The 19,758-nt window shown below is 41.1% G+C and overlaps 1 protein-coding gene across 31 annotated transcripts in view; it reads right to left on the reverse strand.

The window, feature by feature from the left end:
- Nucleotides 1–19,758, reverse strand: part of KMT2C (lysine methyltransferase 2C) — a 269,708-nt gene that overhangs the window by 15,431 nt on the left and 234,519 nt on the right. For 17 of the 31 annotated variants that reach the window (XM_070616944.1, XM_070616935.1, XM_070616929.1 and 14 more), the window contains 11 exons: nucleotides 18,515–18,747; nucleotides 13,242–14,963; nucleotides 8,394–8,606; nucleotides 7,523–7,687; nucleotides 5,716–5,857; nucleotides 5,426–5,573; nucleotides 3,696–3,874; nucleotides 3,418–3,554; nucleotides 2,287–2,536; nucleotides 1,114–1,253; nucleotides 587–694 (listed from right to left, as the gene is read on the reverse strand). In XM_070616944.1, the coding sequence (XP_070473045.1) occupies nucleotides 587–694; nucleotides 1,114–1,253; nucleotides 2,287–2,536; nucleotides 3,418–3,554; nucleotides 3,696–3,874; nucleotides 5,426–5,573; nucleotides 5,716–5,857; nucleotides 7,523–7,687; nucleotides 8,394–8,606; nucleotides 13,242–14,963; nucleotides 18,515–18,747 (3,437 nt within the window). The remainder of the gene's footprint in view (nucleotides 1–586; nucleotides 695–1,113; nucleotides 1,254–2,286; nucleotides 2,537–3,417; nucleotides 3,555–3,695; nucleotides 3,875–5,425; nucleotides 5,574–5,715; nucleotides 5,858–7,522; nucleotides 7,688–8,393; nucleotides 8,607–13,241; nucleotides 14,964–18,514; nucleotides 18,748–19,758) is intronic. The other 14 variants (XM_070616952.1, XM_070616951.1, XM_070616950.1 and 11 more) reach the window with 6 other exon arrangements.

The raw sequence follows: 19,758 nt of genomic DNA on the forward strand, positions 1-19,758 counted from the left end.
CCTAGAACCTTCTTCCAAGAAAGACGCAGGAGAGCAACGATCTGGAGGGAGGCGTGACTGGCAGTATTACTGACAGGAAAAACTTCCTTCAGGGCAAACAGACATATATCCTCCACATCGACTACACACTGAGATACTTAAATCACACAGAATCAGGTAAAGCAGAACTTTCCCACCGTGGGATGAGCAAAATACTTTCTCCCCAAAACACATGAACAGACTTAAATTGTGTTTGTGAACAGGCTTTCCCATTGGAATAAGATCAACAAAAGCAGTATTTTATGGTTGGATTAAATTAAGATATTTGTAGTTAAATAAGTAAAATTAAAGATTTTAATATTAGTGTTTTATTCAATTCTGAACTTTTGAGATATAATTTAAGTCTACCCACTCTTCTCAAGTAAGCAGAACTTACTCAATTTGAAATGGCAACATGCATACAAGTTCTTCATAAACACTCTTTCTTGACTAAGTGGCATCTGCTTAGATTCCCTCGACAGAGAGCTCTCTGTTTTCTTCACTAAGTAGCCCCAGAAGACAGGGCACTCATTACATTGTTGGTTAACTAAGATTGTCCTAATTTTACCTTGCTTTCTGAGTTTTTTGCTTGTGCAGTTGATGAATAAAGAAAAAAGCAGTTATTACTACAGAAGACAATGTCCTTCTCCACTCTATTGGAGCTTTCTCGAGAATCCTGAAAAGCAAAGAAAAATGTGTGGGAATCTCCACAAATCAAAATTTAATAAAAATAAGATCTATACGTTGTGGTTTTTTATGTTATATTAAAAGTGAAAGCAGCTATCTTAAGAGTAAAAAAGTAACCATGTGCCAATATTTAGCACATAATAATTTAGCCACAGAGAAATTTACAAAAATTAACTTTACTATCCATATTTCACTCTGTTTAAAAAACAGGGGTTCTCATAACGTGCAGTTTAACAGTCTGCTGTAGCCATCTGGCTTTATGCTCAAGCACATCCAACACATGCTGAGGTACCCCCAGGAACTGTGTCACGGGCCCCCAAGTGGACTCCTCCTGCTGCCGGAACAGAGCATGGCCCGGACACGGCCAGCGGAGGCAGGCGCAGCGGTCAGGGAGGGCTGTCAAGGTACCTTGTTCCCAAAGGCGAGATCTCTGAAGGTTTTCCGCACGCCACTTCCAAGAATAACCACTTTGCAGTGACAACACCACTGTGGTCTGAGTGCAGCGCTTTCTGCGATACCGTGACCAGAATCCTTATATCCAGAAAGACCTAAAGGCAGAAGACCTTTTTTAGTGATTAAAACTAACCCATTACACAAGGCGGTACATGGTGTAAAATTGTGTTATATCAACTTACTATAACATGGTTCATTTAACTTACCTTATATTATTATTAATTAATAAAAACCTTATCTTCTAAGCAACGGTTATGGGCCATCTATTACACAGATGGCACTGGGGTACAAATAAAGGAACACACCTGTTCTCAAACAGCTGGGAGAACAATGCTAGTATACAGGGAGGACGGAGGAAAACCAAATCACCACCACATGTTAACACTCATGCTCAGTGCAAAGTGAGTCAGGTAGGCAGGGGTAGAGATATTGCTTTTGCTTGAAGGTTAAGACAATACAAAAATGTTTTGTGAAAGATGAAAAGGTATCGGTTCAAGAGTCTTAAATAAGTGTGATTTGGAAAGTCAAAGAGGGATGAGGAAAGTTCCAGGGCCAAATAAAAACGTAAGTTAGGACTCAGATTAGAAAGCCTGAGGCATACTCAGAGGGCATCATTCATGCAGGGTGTGAAGGCAGTAGGGGAGTGGCAGGGAAAAAATGAGTGTTTCCGAAGCAGCTAGAGGCTAAGAGTTCAAAATCCAACACAGGCAACTCTCAGGGAGCACTGAAAGCTGAGAACTGAGAAGCTGCTGGGTTCTAAGAGCAGGGTAAGGACAGAAACAAGTGAGAGAAAGATGGGAGGAAGCAGGGGCGAGGATGGGACCAGACCAGTGAGATGGGAGGAGAGCTGCATTAGCAGGTCTGAGCAAACGGCCCACTCCCTCAGACGCGGGGAAGGCCTGAGCGCATCCAGGGGAGAAAAGAGCCCTGCCGAGACGGGGCTGAGGCACAAGAGAAAAGGGAAGAGGAAGGTGTAGAAGCAAAGGAAAAGAAGGTTAATTTGCCAAGGGTTACACATCAACGTGACCTGTTATCTGCTAAAAATTAAAGTTAGATTTTAAAAAGAGAATAAGCTCAACTTTTGAGTCGAGAATGAATTAGGGGTTAACAAAATGTAAACTAGCTCACCATTGCTTGTTGGAGGAAATGGTACATTCGGCTGCTTCAGCCGGTAAGAGCTTGCTAATCTGGGAGGTTTTGCAGATCCTGGTGGAGGCCCACGAAGAAATAAATGCTGTCGATACTCCACACCTGGGTTTACTCGGTGGCTGTTGACCAAACCCATGGATGGAATGTCTGGAGCATTACTAACCTCATAGCTATTAGGAATTCGGACGTGAAGAAGGTCGGAAAATGCAGCCACAACACTGCTAATGTTCTAAAACAAAGGGCAAACACTGTGTTACCCACCCACAAGGCAGCAGTGAACCCCCGAAGAAAAACTCACACTCAGATAAACGTTATCTGCATACACATATTGCAGGCAAATCCAACAACTTTTACTTAGACTGACTTAGAGTCTCTGGGAAAAAATTTGTTTTAATGGACCAATATCCAAATAAAGCTTTCATAAACAGAAATCTTGATAAAGAGATTCTAATTAACATTAAATATTCGAGAGAGCATTAAACTCATTTGGATATCTTAATATCTAACAGGTGTGGAGGACAAAACCACAAGGAATGAACCTTATCAGTTTTTACAGCTGCTCAGAAAGCTTCCTCCCAGCGGACTCAGTGCGGCTCTGGGCAGAAGTCTGAAATAGTCCATGAGAATGCACGAGTGCCACACTCCTGCTATGTTGTCAATGACCAAAACGTCTTCACAGAATTAAGAGTTTAAAAAAAGAACCCTCAGCAATTTTCCTAGTGTTTGATGCAAGCAACTGCTACCTGAACAACATTTACATGGCTTCTGTAAAACTTTTATTGTTGATAAATCTCTTTACTGCTTAATTTCCTATGTGTAAACAGTTATCAAAAAGTTTCTCTCTAAAGAGTTCTCCAAAGTACCCATCCTTTAATTAAAAAACGAGAGCTCAAACTTCACTGTGCCCTTTCACCTTGAGGTAGGCTGAGATAATTGAATGCTTATTTACAGTACTCAAAAGCAGCCCGGATGTCTGAAACGACTGAATCCCACCCCTAACTTCAGCCTGTTTTCCTCCGTGACCCTGCTGCACGTTTCACTGCAAGTGACCTGGCACAACTTTAAACTGGGGACGTGTGCTACCACGTAAAAAAGCCCTGGCATCCTTACCTCAGCAGCAGTGGGGTGCAGAGTGATTGCGACAGAGATAAGACCCGATCTGGGACCATTCGGGGATGAACCAAAAGGTGATGGGAAAAATAAAGTGCCTGGCTCGGTTTTGATGTCGTTCCTTCTAGATTCCGAAACTTAAAAAGGAAGACAGAATTTAAAAAAAAAGAGGAGGAGGAAAGATTACTTGAGTGTTAATGGCTTTTCAAAATCAAAACATTAACATGAGTAAATGAGCATATGTAAAGAGAAATCACGTGGCCAGGTATCTTCCCTACCTTTCCCAGTATTGCTGGGAAGAATGGGAATGATGGGAGATGGCACAGGCTCTGGAGGCTCCTCTTTGACCAATGACAAATCTGGGTATCTTCTCACTTCCATCCCAACCACACTCTCAGGAGAAGATGAGGGCACAAAACTGTCAGGAGTATCCCGATCAGCACCGTGATCCTGCATCCTGAGAGAAGAACAGACACAGCCCATCAACACGGGCAAATCCACCACTGGGGGGTCACCTGCACCAAGGCAGCCCTACCCAGGAATGTGACTGCAAATTCCTTTGGACAATGGCAATAACATAAGCCAGTGAGGCAGTTCAGAGACAAACAGGAAATTTCTTGGGGGAAAAAATATGTTTAACTATAAAGTAATTTAAATGGTATGTTCTCTTCTGACTAAAGCTTCAGCATTAAAGTTTAGAGATCTGCCAAAGACAGACGATGTTCACGTGACAACATAGCACAGAAAGGATGAATACACACACCTCTGCAAAGTTCCAGATCACTGAGGTGATGGGAACACTCCTGCGGCTGGAAAAGGAAAGAGCAGTCCATGCACACACCCAAGTCACACCTGCAGCGACACCCACTGTGTCGCTGACAGCACAGCTCTCCTGCTGCTGCTGTTTATTGCGGCAAGACGGGAGAAAACTTGGTCCCTGTGGCTTCATAGGCCTTTACTTTTCTTAACTGATAAGGTGAAAAAAAGAAGAGACTGGTCTACCCCAAGAAGCTAGAGGTTACCCAGGAGACTGGGCTTGGAGGGAAAGCGTGGTCTCAGGCTAACCATCGTACACCACCCTGTGAACCTGCTGAACCACCAGCTTCCCCCCAAGAGGAGACACTGTCATGCTGAAGGAGAACGTGAGAAGCAGCATTATTAGAGACCCAAGCAAGGCTTCCAACAGAGTCCCTGAGAAACCCAGGAGAGGAGCAGATCCCTGCCCTAGGGCACCAAACACACAGAGTTAGCAGGCTGCCTCCCACACCTGCTCCCGATTCACAGATTTGGCAATTTCTAGCAGAAAGGTACAGAAGAAAACAGGGAGACCTGGATTCTAAGTCTGGACAAGTTACCTCTCCTCTTTGGTCCACAGTTCTGTCATTAATAAAGTGGGGAACTTAGTCTAAACGGTGTCTCATCAGATAGATGCTAGTTACCACATCTTTCAAGGAAGAGAGAGAATCTGATGAAGTGTGTAAGAACTGCTCCTGGATCTGACTACTGGGGTGGCGAGTGCCCACGAAAGGAACTGATTCTCCCCAATCAGAATCTCGGGGCTACAAATCTGATACCAAGAAGTTACAAACTCTGGACAAGACAGCCTTAAATGCTCTTCTACAAAAGCATTCTCTTCTATCTGGGACTATTGCGCTTTTATGTTAAGACACCTGCAAACATCAATAAACTCAATAAATCACATTAATTAGCTTATAAAGGACAGTGATCTTTGAAATATTCTGCACGCAGATTCCCATGCCTTAATGTCTATTCGATTATTACTGCTTGAACTTCCCAGATCATTTAAGATTTTAAAAATGCACAAACTAATCTAAGAGTAAGAACGTTTTATAAACTTTAAATTCTGAAGAAAATTATTGGCCAAATTTTACCCCTTAAATGTATTTACATGCCATTCCCACAGGCATTACGCTAAATACATACGTATACACATTTTTAAAAAAATGAAATAACTAACAAATATTTGAGGAAAAAAGGGAACTTCTACCTTAATTCTTCCTGATTATTATGAGGTGGCGTTGGAAGGGAAGCTGGAACGTCGACTGTCTTGGGGCCTTGAGCAATAGCTCTGGCTAACAAGTCGTCTTGTGGTCTGAAGGGCAACTGAAATGATTTGGGTCCTAGATTTTTGGTAACTGGAAAAGCAAAAATACAAAACCATAAATGCATTTAGTCAAAATTAGTAAGTGGGTGGAACTTTACAATGCCACTGCCACTTCACCACACACAGCGGCAAAGGCACCCTCCCCAGCAGTGTAACATGGAGGCTTAGCATACCTTCATGGCTCACTAAAACTCCAGCTTTTCCAGCAAGTTCTTCAGCTGTTGCAAAACCATTTGCCATCTTCTGACAAGCCATAGGAGGTGGTGTAGGAGGAAGAGAGGCAGGGGGTGTTGGAGGATTACTTAAATTATTCTGCTGCAGGAGACCAAAAAATTTTAAATTATATGCTACTGAGCAAACATGCCACGACCTTGCTAAAACTTAGTTCTGTGAATTTTTAGCACATGAAAACAAGGCTACAGAAATGTACTCAAGATGCACCTTCGTTCCTAAATGCACACCAAGAAGAAAACAAACGTACGAGGCCAGGAGCCTTCTTAGTGACACAAATACTCATGACTGTATGAACACATATCCATTTGCTTATTCTGCCCAGTTTGAGTACTCAGCTTTGAAATTAAGAAGCAAATTTACATCATGCCTGATTCTATTCTGTGCAACTCTTTTCCAGTCTCATTGCTACAGCCAGTGAAGGCTAGCTTTAAAATTCAACCAAGAAGCTGTCAAAAGTTCTCAAAAATTCCTTTCCTAAATTTTCATTAAGATATGCCCTAGTTCTACAAAAAAGTTGAGAATTTGTGGTCTTAATCCTCTAATTGCAACTCACAACCTAGATATTAGAATCTGAATTATCTAAAATCTCTAAAAGAAGCAAAGTAGCAGCAGTAAGACTAAAATAAGTGAATCGTTAACAAATGTGCGGCCCTGCAGACACTTCCCCCTGCTTAACGTGTCATCAATTTGTCATTTACCGACGGACTAGTCTCTCAGGGGTTGGTGAAAACTACCAATACGACCATGCAGATCGAGTGCAAGGTACAGTTACACATCTTGCAAAGATCTAGGATTTCACGAAGATGAAGAAGTTGTGCTGGAGAACAGCTTGCCTCAGAAGAGAAGGTATTTGCGAGAGTTAGGACAGACTCTAACTAAAGAGAAAAGCCAACAGCAGTAATAAAGGGAGCAGCAGAAGAGAATGATTTCAATATTAAAGTAAGAAGAGAAGCCCTCAGGAAAACTGATGATCCTCTCAAATACTTTTGTAAAAAAGATCATTTTATGTAAGTCAGATGTGAAGTAAAGAATGTTTTAAAAAAATACCAAAAGATAAACTTGATTTAGTTTGATATTATTTTAGAAGGCTAAGAATTAGTGCATAGTTGCAAGTAGTACCTAAATTATAAGAAAAAATACATTTTTTAATTTTTTGATTTCATTTTCTGGGTAAATTCCTAACTATATTTTTTATTTTATTTACTGCGAATTTGGATTCATTTTAAGAGTTAATAGGGGCCGGCCCCGTGGCCGAGTGGTTGAGTTCGCGTGCTCCGCTGCGGAGGCCCAGGGTTTCACCAGTTCGGAACCTGGGTGCGGAAACGGCACCGCTCATCAGGCCATGCTGAGGCGGCATCCACATGCCACAATTAAGATGTGCAACTGTGTACTGGGGGGATTTGAAAAGGAAAAGCAGGGGGAAAAAAAGAAGAAGACTGGTAACAGTTGTTAGCTCAGGTGCCAATCTTAAAAAAAAAAAAAAAAAAGAGTTAATGAAGGTTACAGGGAAATAAGTATTTTCTCTACCATGGAAATATATAAGGAATGTTTTCCACAATTTGTATTCTTACCTATACAAAAATTTCAAATGTTCATATTAAAAACACTTCACCTGGTAAAATTTTAACCTTTTCATTGAAACTTGGAAGATTAGATGTAAACTAGATGGAAAACAAGACACGCTCTACCAATTCTGACACGGTATCCAAAGAGGGAAGCAAGTGACACCTTGGCAAAGAAACATACCTTGTAGATCAACTGAGAATAGTAATCCGAAACCCCTTCAAGGGTAGCACTGCCAAAAGTTCCTAGAAGTCGATTCCCACTATTAAATTGGCCACTGCCATAAGGAAGAAAGTGCGCAAAGTTCACTCCAATGATTGGTTCCATTAGAGGGAGCAGAGAGAGCTGCTATTAAAAAACACATTTAAGAGTAATGTACACGATAAACAAAACAGAGTGTTTCTCAACTTTTCTAAGACCCAAGGCAACTTAGTCAAATAAGGCTTGAGAAAAGTAAGACTTAAAAATTTCAAGTATCAAAATGCTGGAATAAGTGAGAGAGACTACAGAATCTTTGAGATATATTTAAAAATAAGCTTTATTCTTATCTGTCTTAAAGAGATGCTGCCCGGCATCTAACAAGAAAAACACATTCCTTAGCTTTGCTCAGCAAGAATCAGGGTGCGAACTGAGGCTAGGTACCATGAATGGCACTCTTAGTGGCTGTCTCCCCCATTCTGCAACAACCGCAAAGGTGTAAGAGTAGAGGTTACTATGCAGAGAGACCAGCAGCTGCATTTCCTTTCATCCAGAGTCACAAGTAATGCGGACAGAATTTTTCTTGGTGCTGAGGCTGCTCCTTTTGAACATAAGTAAATCTTGACCATCACCTACCAATCCATTTCACTACAATTTTCAGATGCCAATAGGATAAGGTGCAATTTTGCTTGCAAATGGGAAATCTATTAGGTTCCTTGTTGAGATGTCTTTTATCCCTGTAACTCTCTAATTAGGAAATGATGGCAATAAAGAGAGTTTCAGTTTCATAGGGTTGAAAAAGCATTTGATGTCTCACTTCCTTGTATTTTCAAAGGGGCTGCAGTGAAGGACTCACCTGTCTCAGATGCGTGAAGGTGTCCGTGGTAGAATACACCGCTTGCTTCTCCTCCTCCTCCTTTTTCCTTTTCTTTGAGCGAGGCGCTGCCTTCTCCCCAGTCCTCGGAGTCCGTTTGCTTCGCTGTTTCTTGGTTTCGCTTCCTCCATCTGCTTTTGGCAACTGGTTGTTGCCACATCCAAAACCACCTTGCATTTGAGCCCCCAAAGTTTGCTAATATAATTGGAAATGTTAAGAAATAAGTGAACTATTCACATGTCTGATTTTCAGTTCATGCAAATCCACTTCCATCCTATGACACACATTCCTAATATGGGTACTAAAAGTTAAGGTGGGAAGACGGTGGCATCAAATGGTCTCTTTTTTCTCAAGCACTATTCTCAAGTATGGAAATCAGTAACCTGCAAAGCCTGAGCAAAGAGCAGAGCTCTCAAGTGTGGCTATTTTTCCTTTCAGAGGAAGGATTACTCCTCAGGCCTGAGCACACTGGTGCCAGTGGCAGCCCACAGTCCCTTACTCCTGCTCCCTGGAAGCTGTGGAGGAAGGGGGTGCTCTTAGCCAGGCGGCTGTGGGGCCTCTGCGCAGTGGTCTGGGTGAGTAATTTTGGGCTTCCCTTAGAAGTGGGTGAAATTCAAGTTTGCAGAAACAATGGACAGGCGCCAGGAAAGCTTCACAGCTGATGCCTCTTAGGTGAGAGGAACAGCTAGCCTCAGGAATCAATAAAAAACAACTTTGGTCTTTCAGATTAGCTCACAATTAGACATTTGACTGAATAGTAACTGCTATCTACTTGAAATCAATGAAAGAGGATCTGTATGATAGCAAATAAACCTTTACTTTTGTCTTTGCTTTATGGTTAAGAAGTGGTGAGAATAAACCAGTCCTCGAAAAGGTTTTTAAAAGGTAGAGCTATCAATACCTAAAAATATAGGAGTATTTTTTAGGGGCCATTATTTCTAAATCTGATAGTTATACTTTGCTAAAGGCAACTACAGTTGAACTTCTTTTCTTTTTTTGAGGAAGACTAGCCCTGAGCTAACATCTGCCAACCCTCCTCTTTTTGCTGAGGAAGACTGGCCCTGAGCTAACATCAGTGCCCATCTTCCTCTACTTTATATGTGGGACGCCTACCACAGCATAGCTTTGCCAAGCGTGTCATGTCTGCACCCGGGATTCGAACCAGCGAACCCCAGGCTGCCGAAGCAGAACGTGTGCACTTAACCGCTGCACCACCGGGCCGGCCCCAGTTGAACTTATTTTAATATATTCTGCATTGAATCTTTGAGGGTTTGAAGATTATAGTTTCCAGATATATTCTAAATGGCTTAGAGCATGGGCAGCAAAATTTTTCTGTAAAGGGTCAATAGCAAATATTTAGCTTTGTAGGCCACACAGCACCTGCTGTAACTACTCAACTCTCTGCTCTGGTCCTGGAAATGCAGCCACAACTCATAAACGAAGGAGCTTGGCTGTGTTCCCATAAAACTTTTTAAATTCACGGACACTGAACCTTGAATTCCTATAATTTTCACGTTATAAAATATTACTCTTCTTTAGATTTTTCCAACCATTTAAAAGTCTGAAAACCATTCTTAGCTCATAGAACGACGGGAAGAGGTGGAAGCTGGCGCAAACTGCCTATCCTGGGGCTAGATCAATGGTTCTCAAAGGGCAGTCAGGCTCCAGAGCAGCAGAAGCAGCAACACCTGGGACTGGTTAGAAAACTAAATTCTCTGGTCCTACCCAAGACCTACCTACCGAATCAGAAACCCTGGGAGCGAGGCCCAGCGCTCTGTGTCTTAACAAGCCCTCCTGGTGCTTCTGAGAACCGCAGGCTGAGCGCTGTGCCTCTGTCTATTCATATGTATGTGACTCGCCTGGGACCTTGTTCAGACACTCATTCTGACTGGCAGGTCTGTGCCGGAGCATGACAGTCTGCCTGTCTTAAAAGCTGCAGGTGAGGTCCACACCGCTAATCCTTGAGGACTGCACTTCGAGCAGCCAGGGTCTAAGAATCTTATCGGCCTCTAAGAGACTCATAACGCAACTGCTTATTAGGTATGGATGGGTGAGGCACTGTGAGTGCTGTACAGACATCATCTCTAATCCTCACCACGACCTTAAAAGGCAGACATGAATACATTTCAAAGAATACTTTTAATCATAGAAGAGCACAAGAAATTAAAAATCATCCAAAAGTCTGCCTGAGGTAAAAAGAGTTAACATTGTAAAGTATCTGTTTTTGATCTTTTACCTATGGCTATATATATTTTGTTAAAGACACGATGGACCACACCTTGTATTCTTTTATTTTGGTGGCTTTTTTTTTTTTTTGAGGAAGATTAGCCCTGAGCTAACTACTGCCAATCCTCCAGATTGGCCCTGAGCTAACATCCATGCCCATCTTCCTCTACTTTATACATGGGATGCCTACCACAGCCTGGCTGCCAAGTGGTGCTGTGTCCACACCGGGGATCCAAACCGGCGAACTGGAATGTACGAACTTAACCGCTGTGCCACTGGGCTGGCCCCTAGTGGCTACTTTTTAAACTTGACATATTGTTGGCTGCTTGTGACATTAAACATTCTTATATAGGATAAATTTTAAGTGCTACCAAAAAAAATCTGTATATTATTCAGATACAGATCCACAGAAATAAGAATTTAATCAATAACTGTGTAGTAGATTTAGGTTGTTTTCTTTCTCTCATTTTTTCTGTTAGTAGAGACAGGATATTAGCTACTCATGCAGTTACATCTTTGCACATATTAGATTCTTACATTCCTTATGCCAGATTCCTAAATATGTAATTGCTAGGTCAAAGGTATGCACCTTTTACAACAATATTATAAGCACAATGTGTCTTTTAACTCCTTACCCTTGTGCCAGCGCTACATGATAGGGAGTATTAATCCTGTTTGCGCCACACAATAGGGAGTATTAATCCTGTTTTGCAGATGAGGAAACCAAGGCACAGAAAGGCTGACCTGTGCAGGTCACACCACCAGGCAGTGATGAAACATGGATTTAACGCAGGCTGAGTGGTTCAGCCTCTCAAAGTGCGCAAGAAGGCTTCACCACTCCACTACAACTAGGAGAGTGTTCTTATCCTAATTGCAATTTATGTTTAAGAAAACAGATCAGAAGGGCGAAAAACTGGGTCTAAAACTATGGCCACAGTTATTTTGCCTTAAGCGTGACGAGAAAGTAAATGAACTTCATTGTTTGTACCATGGGGATAACTGTACCTGCCATATGATTAAAGGGTATCTTAGGGGCACGTGCTCAGCATAACACAACACCTGGCCTGTGGTAAGGAGTCATTACCCCTAGTAATAAAGTGCCCCTCCCCCATGCCGCCCTCCCAAATGGACATGAGAACATGTGCCAGAGTCCAGACCTTTATACATATACATATACAATGATCTCATCCCTTTTCCTATCATAACACCCTCTCTCTCTATTTTCTTATATATAATCACCAGTATTAGGACTTAACTTCAATACACTGAATACTTACTATGTGCTAAGTACTATATTAGGTACTGAGGATATAAAAGTGCTTAAGATACAGTCTGTGCCCTTCAAGGAGCTATAGAAACTGCTATGTGAACACATGGGTATCAACACATATTTGAGATTGGTTGAGCTGAGAAAGTTATCCGGAGAAGATGATTCCAGAACTGAGTTTTAAAAGACAAAAAGATTACTGATCAGATGTAAAAAAGAAGGGAGCACAAAGCAGGCAGAAACAGCAGCGTATGGCCATATATGGAGATCAGAAGGACATGCAGGGGCCTGCAAGTGGTTGAGTACTCCTAGGGACACAGGATGCAATGGACACAGTGGCTAGAGACTGGGCATACTTGCAGGTGACAAATATAACTGAAAATACCACTAAAATTTACAAAAATGACATGAATCTATTCGGTTAACACTCAACCTCTACTGAAAACACTTGTAAAAAGAAAGGCTTCATTAACAATCTTAAATAAGCAAACTTAGACAACTAAATACCACACCCCGCCCCCATCCAATTAAAAGATGAAGATTATAAAATCCACTTTGAGAAGCACTGTAGGGAAAGCTTTGTGAATACACCAGTAATGATACTGCAGCTTTTGAAAGATAAGGAAGCAAGAGCCATCCCAGCAGACCAATTCCTAAGATCCAGAAACCCCAGTTTGGGAAATATCGCAAGGAAGTTCACTGAAATGGAGGAGATGAAAACTTGTAAAGGTATATTTAAAAGGAAACTCTTCAAACAAATGAAAACACAAAATCAAACCCAATGTTTTATAACTTAAAAAGAGCAGAATATTGATACATGGAAAACTACAAAGATAAAAGAGGATCTACATGTAAGACTGAGTTTGTATAACATTAAGTCTTAATACATTGCAACACGACGGACTCCCAATACAGGTTACCCCTGAGGGACCCCAAGGGTATTAATGGGGTGCAGGAGCTACCTTCTGTATTTCAAAGAGGTTAACGGAAACTGCACACTTATTTGCAATAAAGATACATAGACATTTACTTCTTTGCTTTGGTTAGATCAACTCAATATGGCAGTCATCAGCTGACTAGCACACGTTACATATGACATGCATTACTACATGTCTTTGATTTTTGAAAAATATGGTAAACAAATTATTACTTAACATAATTTATGGATATAAGTCAAACATGGGGTCCATGTAGGTAGAAATAACAAAATAAAAATTGGTCCTTTAGAGTAAAGAGGTACAAAAGTGTTGAAATTAATATAGTGGTTGGTACTAATCTGCTATAATTTAAAATAAAAGGAAAAGAAAGTTGGAGTAGTTTTCATGAGTCGCACTTACCAATCCTTCGGTTGGGTTCTGCCTTTCAACTAGTTTGTTATCCTTTGTACAGTCATCTTCGGAACAAAAACTGCCTTCAGGTTTTTGATTTAATAGGGAAGAGGACTTTTTATTTTTCAGCAGATGCTTCAGAAGTTCATTGCCTGAATCTCCTTTGGTGGCAGGGGCCCCCGCTGAGTGGGGAGGACTCTGCCCTGAGGAGACACGAGCGGCCACAGCTTTCTCTTCAGCCTTCTTCCCGGGCTGTTCCTCCAATCCAGGCCCCTCTTGGCCTGGGCACTGCTCCAGCTCAGAAGTCTCCAGTTTCATCTCTTCAGTTGTGGCAGGCGTTTCCACGGAGAGCTTATCCACCTCTGGATTTGCATAACTCTGTTGATTTGGAGTTCCTTGTGAGAAATCACTATTGGGCACTTTATTTTCTAATTCTGTACACAGCTGGCCTGCTGCCATGTTAGGTGTCGATGGGTCAACCGGTTCCACCGACTCGGGTTCTGCTTGCTGAGGAGGCTCGCTGGGGGTGTTCACTGTGGGAGTGGAGGTAGTTTCTGAGATACTCGGAGTCGGGGGAGCAGTTATATCTGAATGGGGAGTTGATGGTGCCTTGGTGGATTCTGTATCGTCATCTTTCTTCTTCTTTCTCGTTCTTTTCTTTTTCCCTTTTTCTTCTGGGATTATATCAGAATACAACTGAATGAGAGACTGGGTTGATCCTGGATAACTCTGTCCATGGGTTACAACGGGGTCTTGGCTACACGGGAGACTGCTATTAGCTACAGGAGGTGCTGCAGGTAAAGCAGGTGTAAAAGGCTGCACCGGGGACTGCTGGAAGCTGGCCCCAGAAAGACCTCCATGGACCTGCTTAACAGGAGGGAAATTTGGGCTTCCACCAGGAATTGATGGTGAATCAGCAACAAATGACGGAGGTGGAGGTCCTATCTGCCTTCGCTCATTGGTCTGCATGAAAGTCTGGGTGGGGGGTGAATTAAGAGATCCCTGCATATTCTGTTGCTGTAAAACCTGCCCTATTTGCTGTTGGTGTTGTGGAGACTGCTGCAGGGGTCTTGGAGGTTGCATAAAATCACAAGGCAGGTCAGAACTGTAGAATGGAACCTGGGATACAGGTGTCCTACTGCCTAGCTCCGAGCCCATCATGCCATGTTGCTCCATTTCCATCCTCTGTTGCAGAGCTCTTTGCCTATCTACTTCTTGCATGAGTTGGATTCGCTGTCTTTCCTGCTGTTCTCGTAAACGTTCCTTACGTTCCCGTTCTTGAAAACTTTCACTAAAGGGATTATTGTCATCAAATTCCACCCGTGGTGGTGGTCCACTCTGTGGATTTGCATTTGACACTGTCCCTGGGGCCGATGTGCAAGTTTTTATTGGTAACTGGGCAAGTGGAGGCTGAATCCTAGGAGGATTGAGGGGGAGGTGAGCAGGAGCACTGGGAGGCTGCCATCCAGGTAAACTGGGCATTCTAGCAGGGCTAGTGTGGCCAGAAATGACCGCTGTGTGCTGCTGGTGCTGTAGCTGCTGTGGCACCATGGGGAAGCTGGGCTGGCTCATGGTGGATGGGGTGGCACCTGGAACTAGGGGAGGCTGTGGCTGGACACCCGGCATTACAGCAGGCGGGGCCATTGCACACTGCTGCTGCTGCTGCTGCTGCTGCTGCTTGATCCGGTAATCTTCAATCAACTCGGCATGCTCTTTCTGCTGTTTACGAATCTGAAATGACAAAATTAAATCTTAACCCATTTATATACATTACGGGTATCAAACTAAAACAGTGGCTGATAATTATGGTGGAGGGTTATACAGAAGGCAGTTAGATCTTGTAGAGGCAAAAATATTTTGCTTAGGCAATGGCAAAAATCACAAAAAATTAGACTGATAAACATTAACTAGAGACTGCCAATCTTCTTCACAACAGAATTTTTCTACTTCTTTACATATGAAATACTGAAAAATTCAAAACACATTTTTCTGAAATAAATTTTAAGAAAAACCTTACTGTGAACAGGAAACTATTTAAACTACACATCAAAAAGTAAGATAAAAGAATAAACAAAAGCTACACAGGATGCCTTAGAAGTTCCATTAATACAAAAGGTTAGAATAACTGTGGGATTTAACTCAAACTTTAACCATTTAAATGCATTAAGATTTCATTTCTTAAATATACAAAATTGCACAACATGTTAAAACAAGAGGACCTACTAGCATGTATACCACATCCTCCGTCTCCAGGTAAACAGACTAGACTCTCTGAACTTCATGGGTAACATACCAAATTACAATTTCCAAAATATATACAAGCTCTGAGGTGATGTTTTGAATAGTTCCTAATAGGCTCCTAATATAATGACTGACTTGTGTCATTCCAAAAACCTTTGTGCCCCAATGTGCCAGACACTATGAACCACTCTCAGTAAAAATGCAACCCACGTCTTGAGGATGTACCAGCTCACTCGGGGAACTGGGGAGGAAGGGATGCAAGATGATGTACATATCCTTCAAAAGCATTCTATTTTTGGATATATATTATACTAGTATACTGAACCCAGTAGTTCTAAGAGTTTTTCAATTTATTTTCTTCAGTTTCCCAGGCAGACTAGCATCTTCTCTGCACATAATGGTTTTGGCCTGTTCCCCAGTATATGACTGCTATCTTATTTTCTGGTCTTTCCTCACCAGTTTATTGGCTAGCACTGAGGAATGACCACTGGACTGCTGAAGCAGTATGAATATGCACAAAGCACCTAGAACAGTATCTGGGATACAGAGAGTGGTCTGTGCTTTTCCTATGACATTTTAAACTACGTTAAAAAATGTTATCAATTGCTTAATAAGATTACACTGGATTGTTGGCAACTATATAGTAACAGATGACGTGTCCCATTTTCCAAGTACAGTATCAATTTCTAAATAGGATTTGATCCATGGATATGCAAAAACTAGGCCCTCATCATAAAGAATTTATAGAAATACACCAGAAGGCAATAAAAGTACTAAAAATACCTTATAAGAAATACCTATTCTTAAAAGAATATTTGCTTGCAATGAACAGGGATCCAGAGAGTAAATTTAAAGAGAGAAGAAACCTCCCATTCTAGAATGGTCCTAGTTTTAAACAATAGGAATTATGATCACTTTACTGTTGGTACATTGTTGTGGTAGCCACAGCTTGGAGTCCAGATCCCTAATCCAACAGCCAGCTACGAGCAAACATGGTACCCACCTCTGCAAGGACTCACCAGATTCGTCATGTGTAAAATGGGGGTAACACTGACTTCTTCAGAAGGGCAGGTTAAATCAGACGATGTATGTGAATGTGTGTCCCAGAGTGTTCATTACACAGAAAGCACTCCGATTTTTATTTAGTCAAGCTACTCTGAACTCCTCCTCCTTTTCTACTATTAACATTTGGATTACTTTTCAATTTTATTTTAAATATTAAAATTGACAAAAGCAAAACTGACTTTTTTTGTGTACAGTTCTATGATCTTTAACACAGAGATTAGCGTAGCCATCACCACAATCAAGATACAGAAGAGTTCTAACCCCCTAGAAAACACCCTCATGCTACCCGTCTGTAGTCAAACCCTCCTCCCTCCATCCCTAAGCCCTGACAACCACGAAAACTATTGCCCATCCTTCCAATTTTGTCATTTCAAGAATGTTGAATAAACGCCATCAGTATACAACCTTTGGGACTAGCTTCTTTTGCCCAGCATAACACTCTGAGAGCCACCCAGGCTGCTGTGATATCAGCAGTTCCTTCTTTTTTATTGCTCTGTAGTACCCACTGTACGGATGTACAGGCACAGCTCGCTTTTCTGTGCTTCGCAGATAGTGTTTTTTAAAAATTGAAAGTTTGTGGCAACCCTGCATTGAGCAAGTCTATTAGCACCATTTTTTCCAATAGCATTGGCTCATTTCATGTATCTGTCACATTTTGGTGAGGTGTGTATGTTGTTTTTTTAGACATAATGCTTTTGCACACTTAGTAGACTATGGTGTAAACATAACTTTTATACACACTGGGAAACAAAAAAATTCACGTGGCTCACTTTATTGCAATATTTGCTTTATTGTGGTGGTCTGGAACTGAACCCGCAGTACCTCTGAGGTGTGCCTTACCACATTTTGTGCAACCATTCACCACTCAAGGATACCGGGGTGTTTCCAGTTTTTGGTGACTAGGAATAGAGCTGCTATAAATATTCATGTACAGGTTTTTGTGTGAACTTATTTTTAATTCACTTGCATAAATTCTAGGAGTGTGCTCCTAACCCATTTTGAACATTATTATTGTTTTATTTTCAATAAAAATTTTAAATTTTACTTAAGTATAATTTATTTCACCAGAGCATTTTGAGAAACACGTGGTTTATAATGAAAAAAAACAGCAAAATGATTTCACTTTTCAGGAATGAGTCTGTTACATAAGATATACCAATGTATTTTAAGACCAAAATATTGAGAAGAAATAATAAAAACATACAATGAAAAAAATGAGCAGAATGACTCAAACGCTGTATCTGAAATTCCACTAAAAACCCGGGGACCAAAGGAGACAGTAAAGAAAAGGTCAACCCAAGTGAAAAACCACTTCTCGGGCCCTGCCTCTTGTTCCCGCCTGAACCCAGGGCCTCCCGGGAGTTCCGTCCTCAGGAAAGCTGAAGACCCTGCATGGTGACTTCTCAGTGCAGGGAAAGTAACTGAGTTTTCCCAAGCTATACCAGCTACACCAGTTTCATATCAAAGTATGAAAACAGTTGTGCTAAGTCAGGATTATGAGAATTAACCTATCCAGCAGCACTTATGAAGTACATGCTGTGTGACCATTACTCTAGGGAAAGGACTGGGGCTGCTATGTGTTCAGTGAGTAAGAGGTCTGAGAGCTGTCACTTTTCACAGTGTACTTTTGTATGCCATTTAACACTAACCAAAATACTCTAGCATTAATGAATGACAGACCCAAACATCTACTCAATAACAACTGTTTCGGGGGCTGGTGCCGTGGCCAAGTGGTTAAATTCGCGGACTCCCCTTTGGCAGCCCAGGATTTTGCCAGTTCGGATCCTGGGCTCGGACATGGCACCACTTGTGAAGCCATGCTGAGGCGGCATCCCACATGCCACAACTAGAAGGACCCACAACTAAAAATACACAACTATGTACCTGGGGGCTTTGGGGAGAAAAACGAAAAATAAAATCTTTAAAATATCAACAAAAACACAGAACTGTTTCCATTTTGCAAACCTGTGTATTACCTGCTCCAGCTGCTTCTGAACCATGCTTTGCTGCTCAGTGACGTGCTTGAGCTGCTCCGCGTCCTCCTCTGGAAACTCACGCCCAGCTTTCTTGGCAGTACGCTGTTTAGCTGAAAGGGCCTTCTTAGATTTTCTATGTGCACCAATTTGTTCTTCAAGGTATTTCTGCTGCATCTGAAGAAGCTGCTGGGTGTCCTGAAGCCATTCTTCATACTGCTTACGTTGTGAATCATCTGAGGAAAAATTAAAAATTCATCTGTGTTAATTTTCTAAAGAGTCTAACAGTACAAAAGTTACACAAATCCACTTTGTAAGGAAACACAGTTTCATCATGACCTTGTAATAAATACTTTGAAAACACAATACTAACTATTAGACCAGCATGTAACTATAAATAGGAGATTTTGGAAAAATATTTATTTGAGAAAACCAAAGAATGCTTGTTCTTAGCACATAGGTTAACTTCATACGTAAAAATACTATAACTCCAATCTTTAAAAAGCAGAAGACTTCTATCTAATGGAATGCTTTTGTCTACCAAACTATCAAATTTTCTAAGCCTCAAGCCAAACTACATATTAAATTATATGTGTATTTTATTAATTCAACTTTACAGATTTTGAAGAGACAAAGTAAGATATACCCTCACTAAAGGTCCAGAGCATGGATTAGTTGTCATTTCCCATGCTGATTTACCTAAGTTTATAAGGTTTTCCCTATTTCTTAATACTGAAAAACTGTCATAAACTGAGAGGGAGGGAACCTAGAATGTTTTAGAAAGAACCAATATGAAGTCTATGCTTTATAAAGGAAATCTATAAGATAAAAACATTGGTAATTTTTATAAATTTTCTAATTTATACTTCTATAAATAAGCAAAGGTAGGGAAAAATTAACCAAGTAAAATCTTTTTTACTTTTATGACTGTCATTAATATCTCCCCAAATAGTTATATCTCTTCATCTTGTACCAATATTCCTTCTTTATTCTTTAAGGGCACTTTACTTCACTGATGCCAAGTCAAAAAAAAAAGTCATCCTATGGCAGTGAAATTCAGAATATACCTTTTTGACTCACTATAAGACAAAGAAATGAATAAATACAATTCCAAGAAGGACATTAGCTGAAAAATTACATCAATGATAACAGAATATTGTTATACAATAAGAATCCAACCAAAGCCAATGGGCACAATAAAGCCAGAAAAAGCCAGTTGGTTATAGTAGTTTACTTGCTTTTAATGC

This window comes from Equus przewalskii, chromosome 4, assembly GCF_037783145.1.
Source record: "Equus przewalskii isolate Varuska chromosome 4, EquPr2, whole genome shotgun sequence".
In the NCBI taxonomy this organism is placed as follows: Eukaryota; Metazoa; Chordata; class Mammalia; order Perissodactyla; family Equidae; genus Equus; species Equus przewalskii.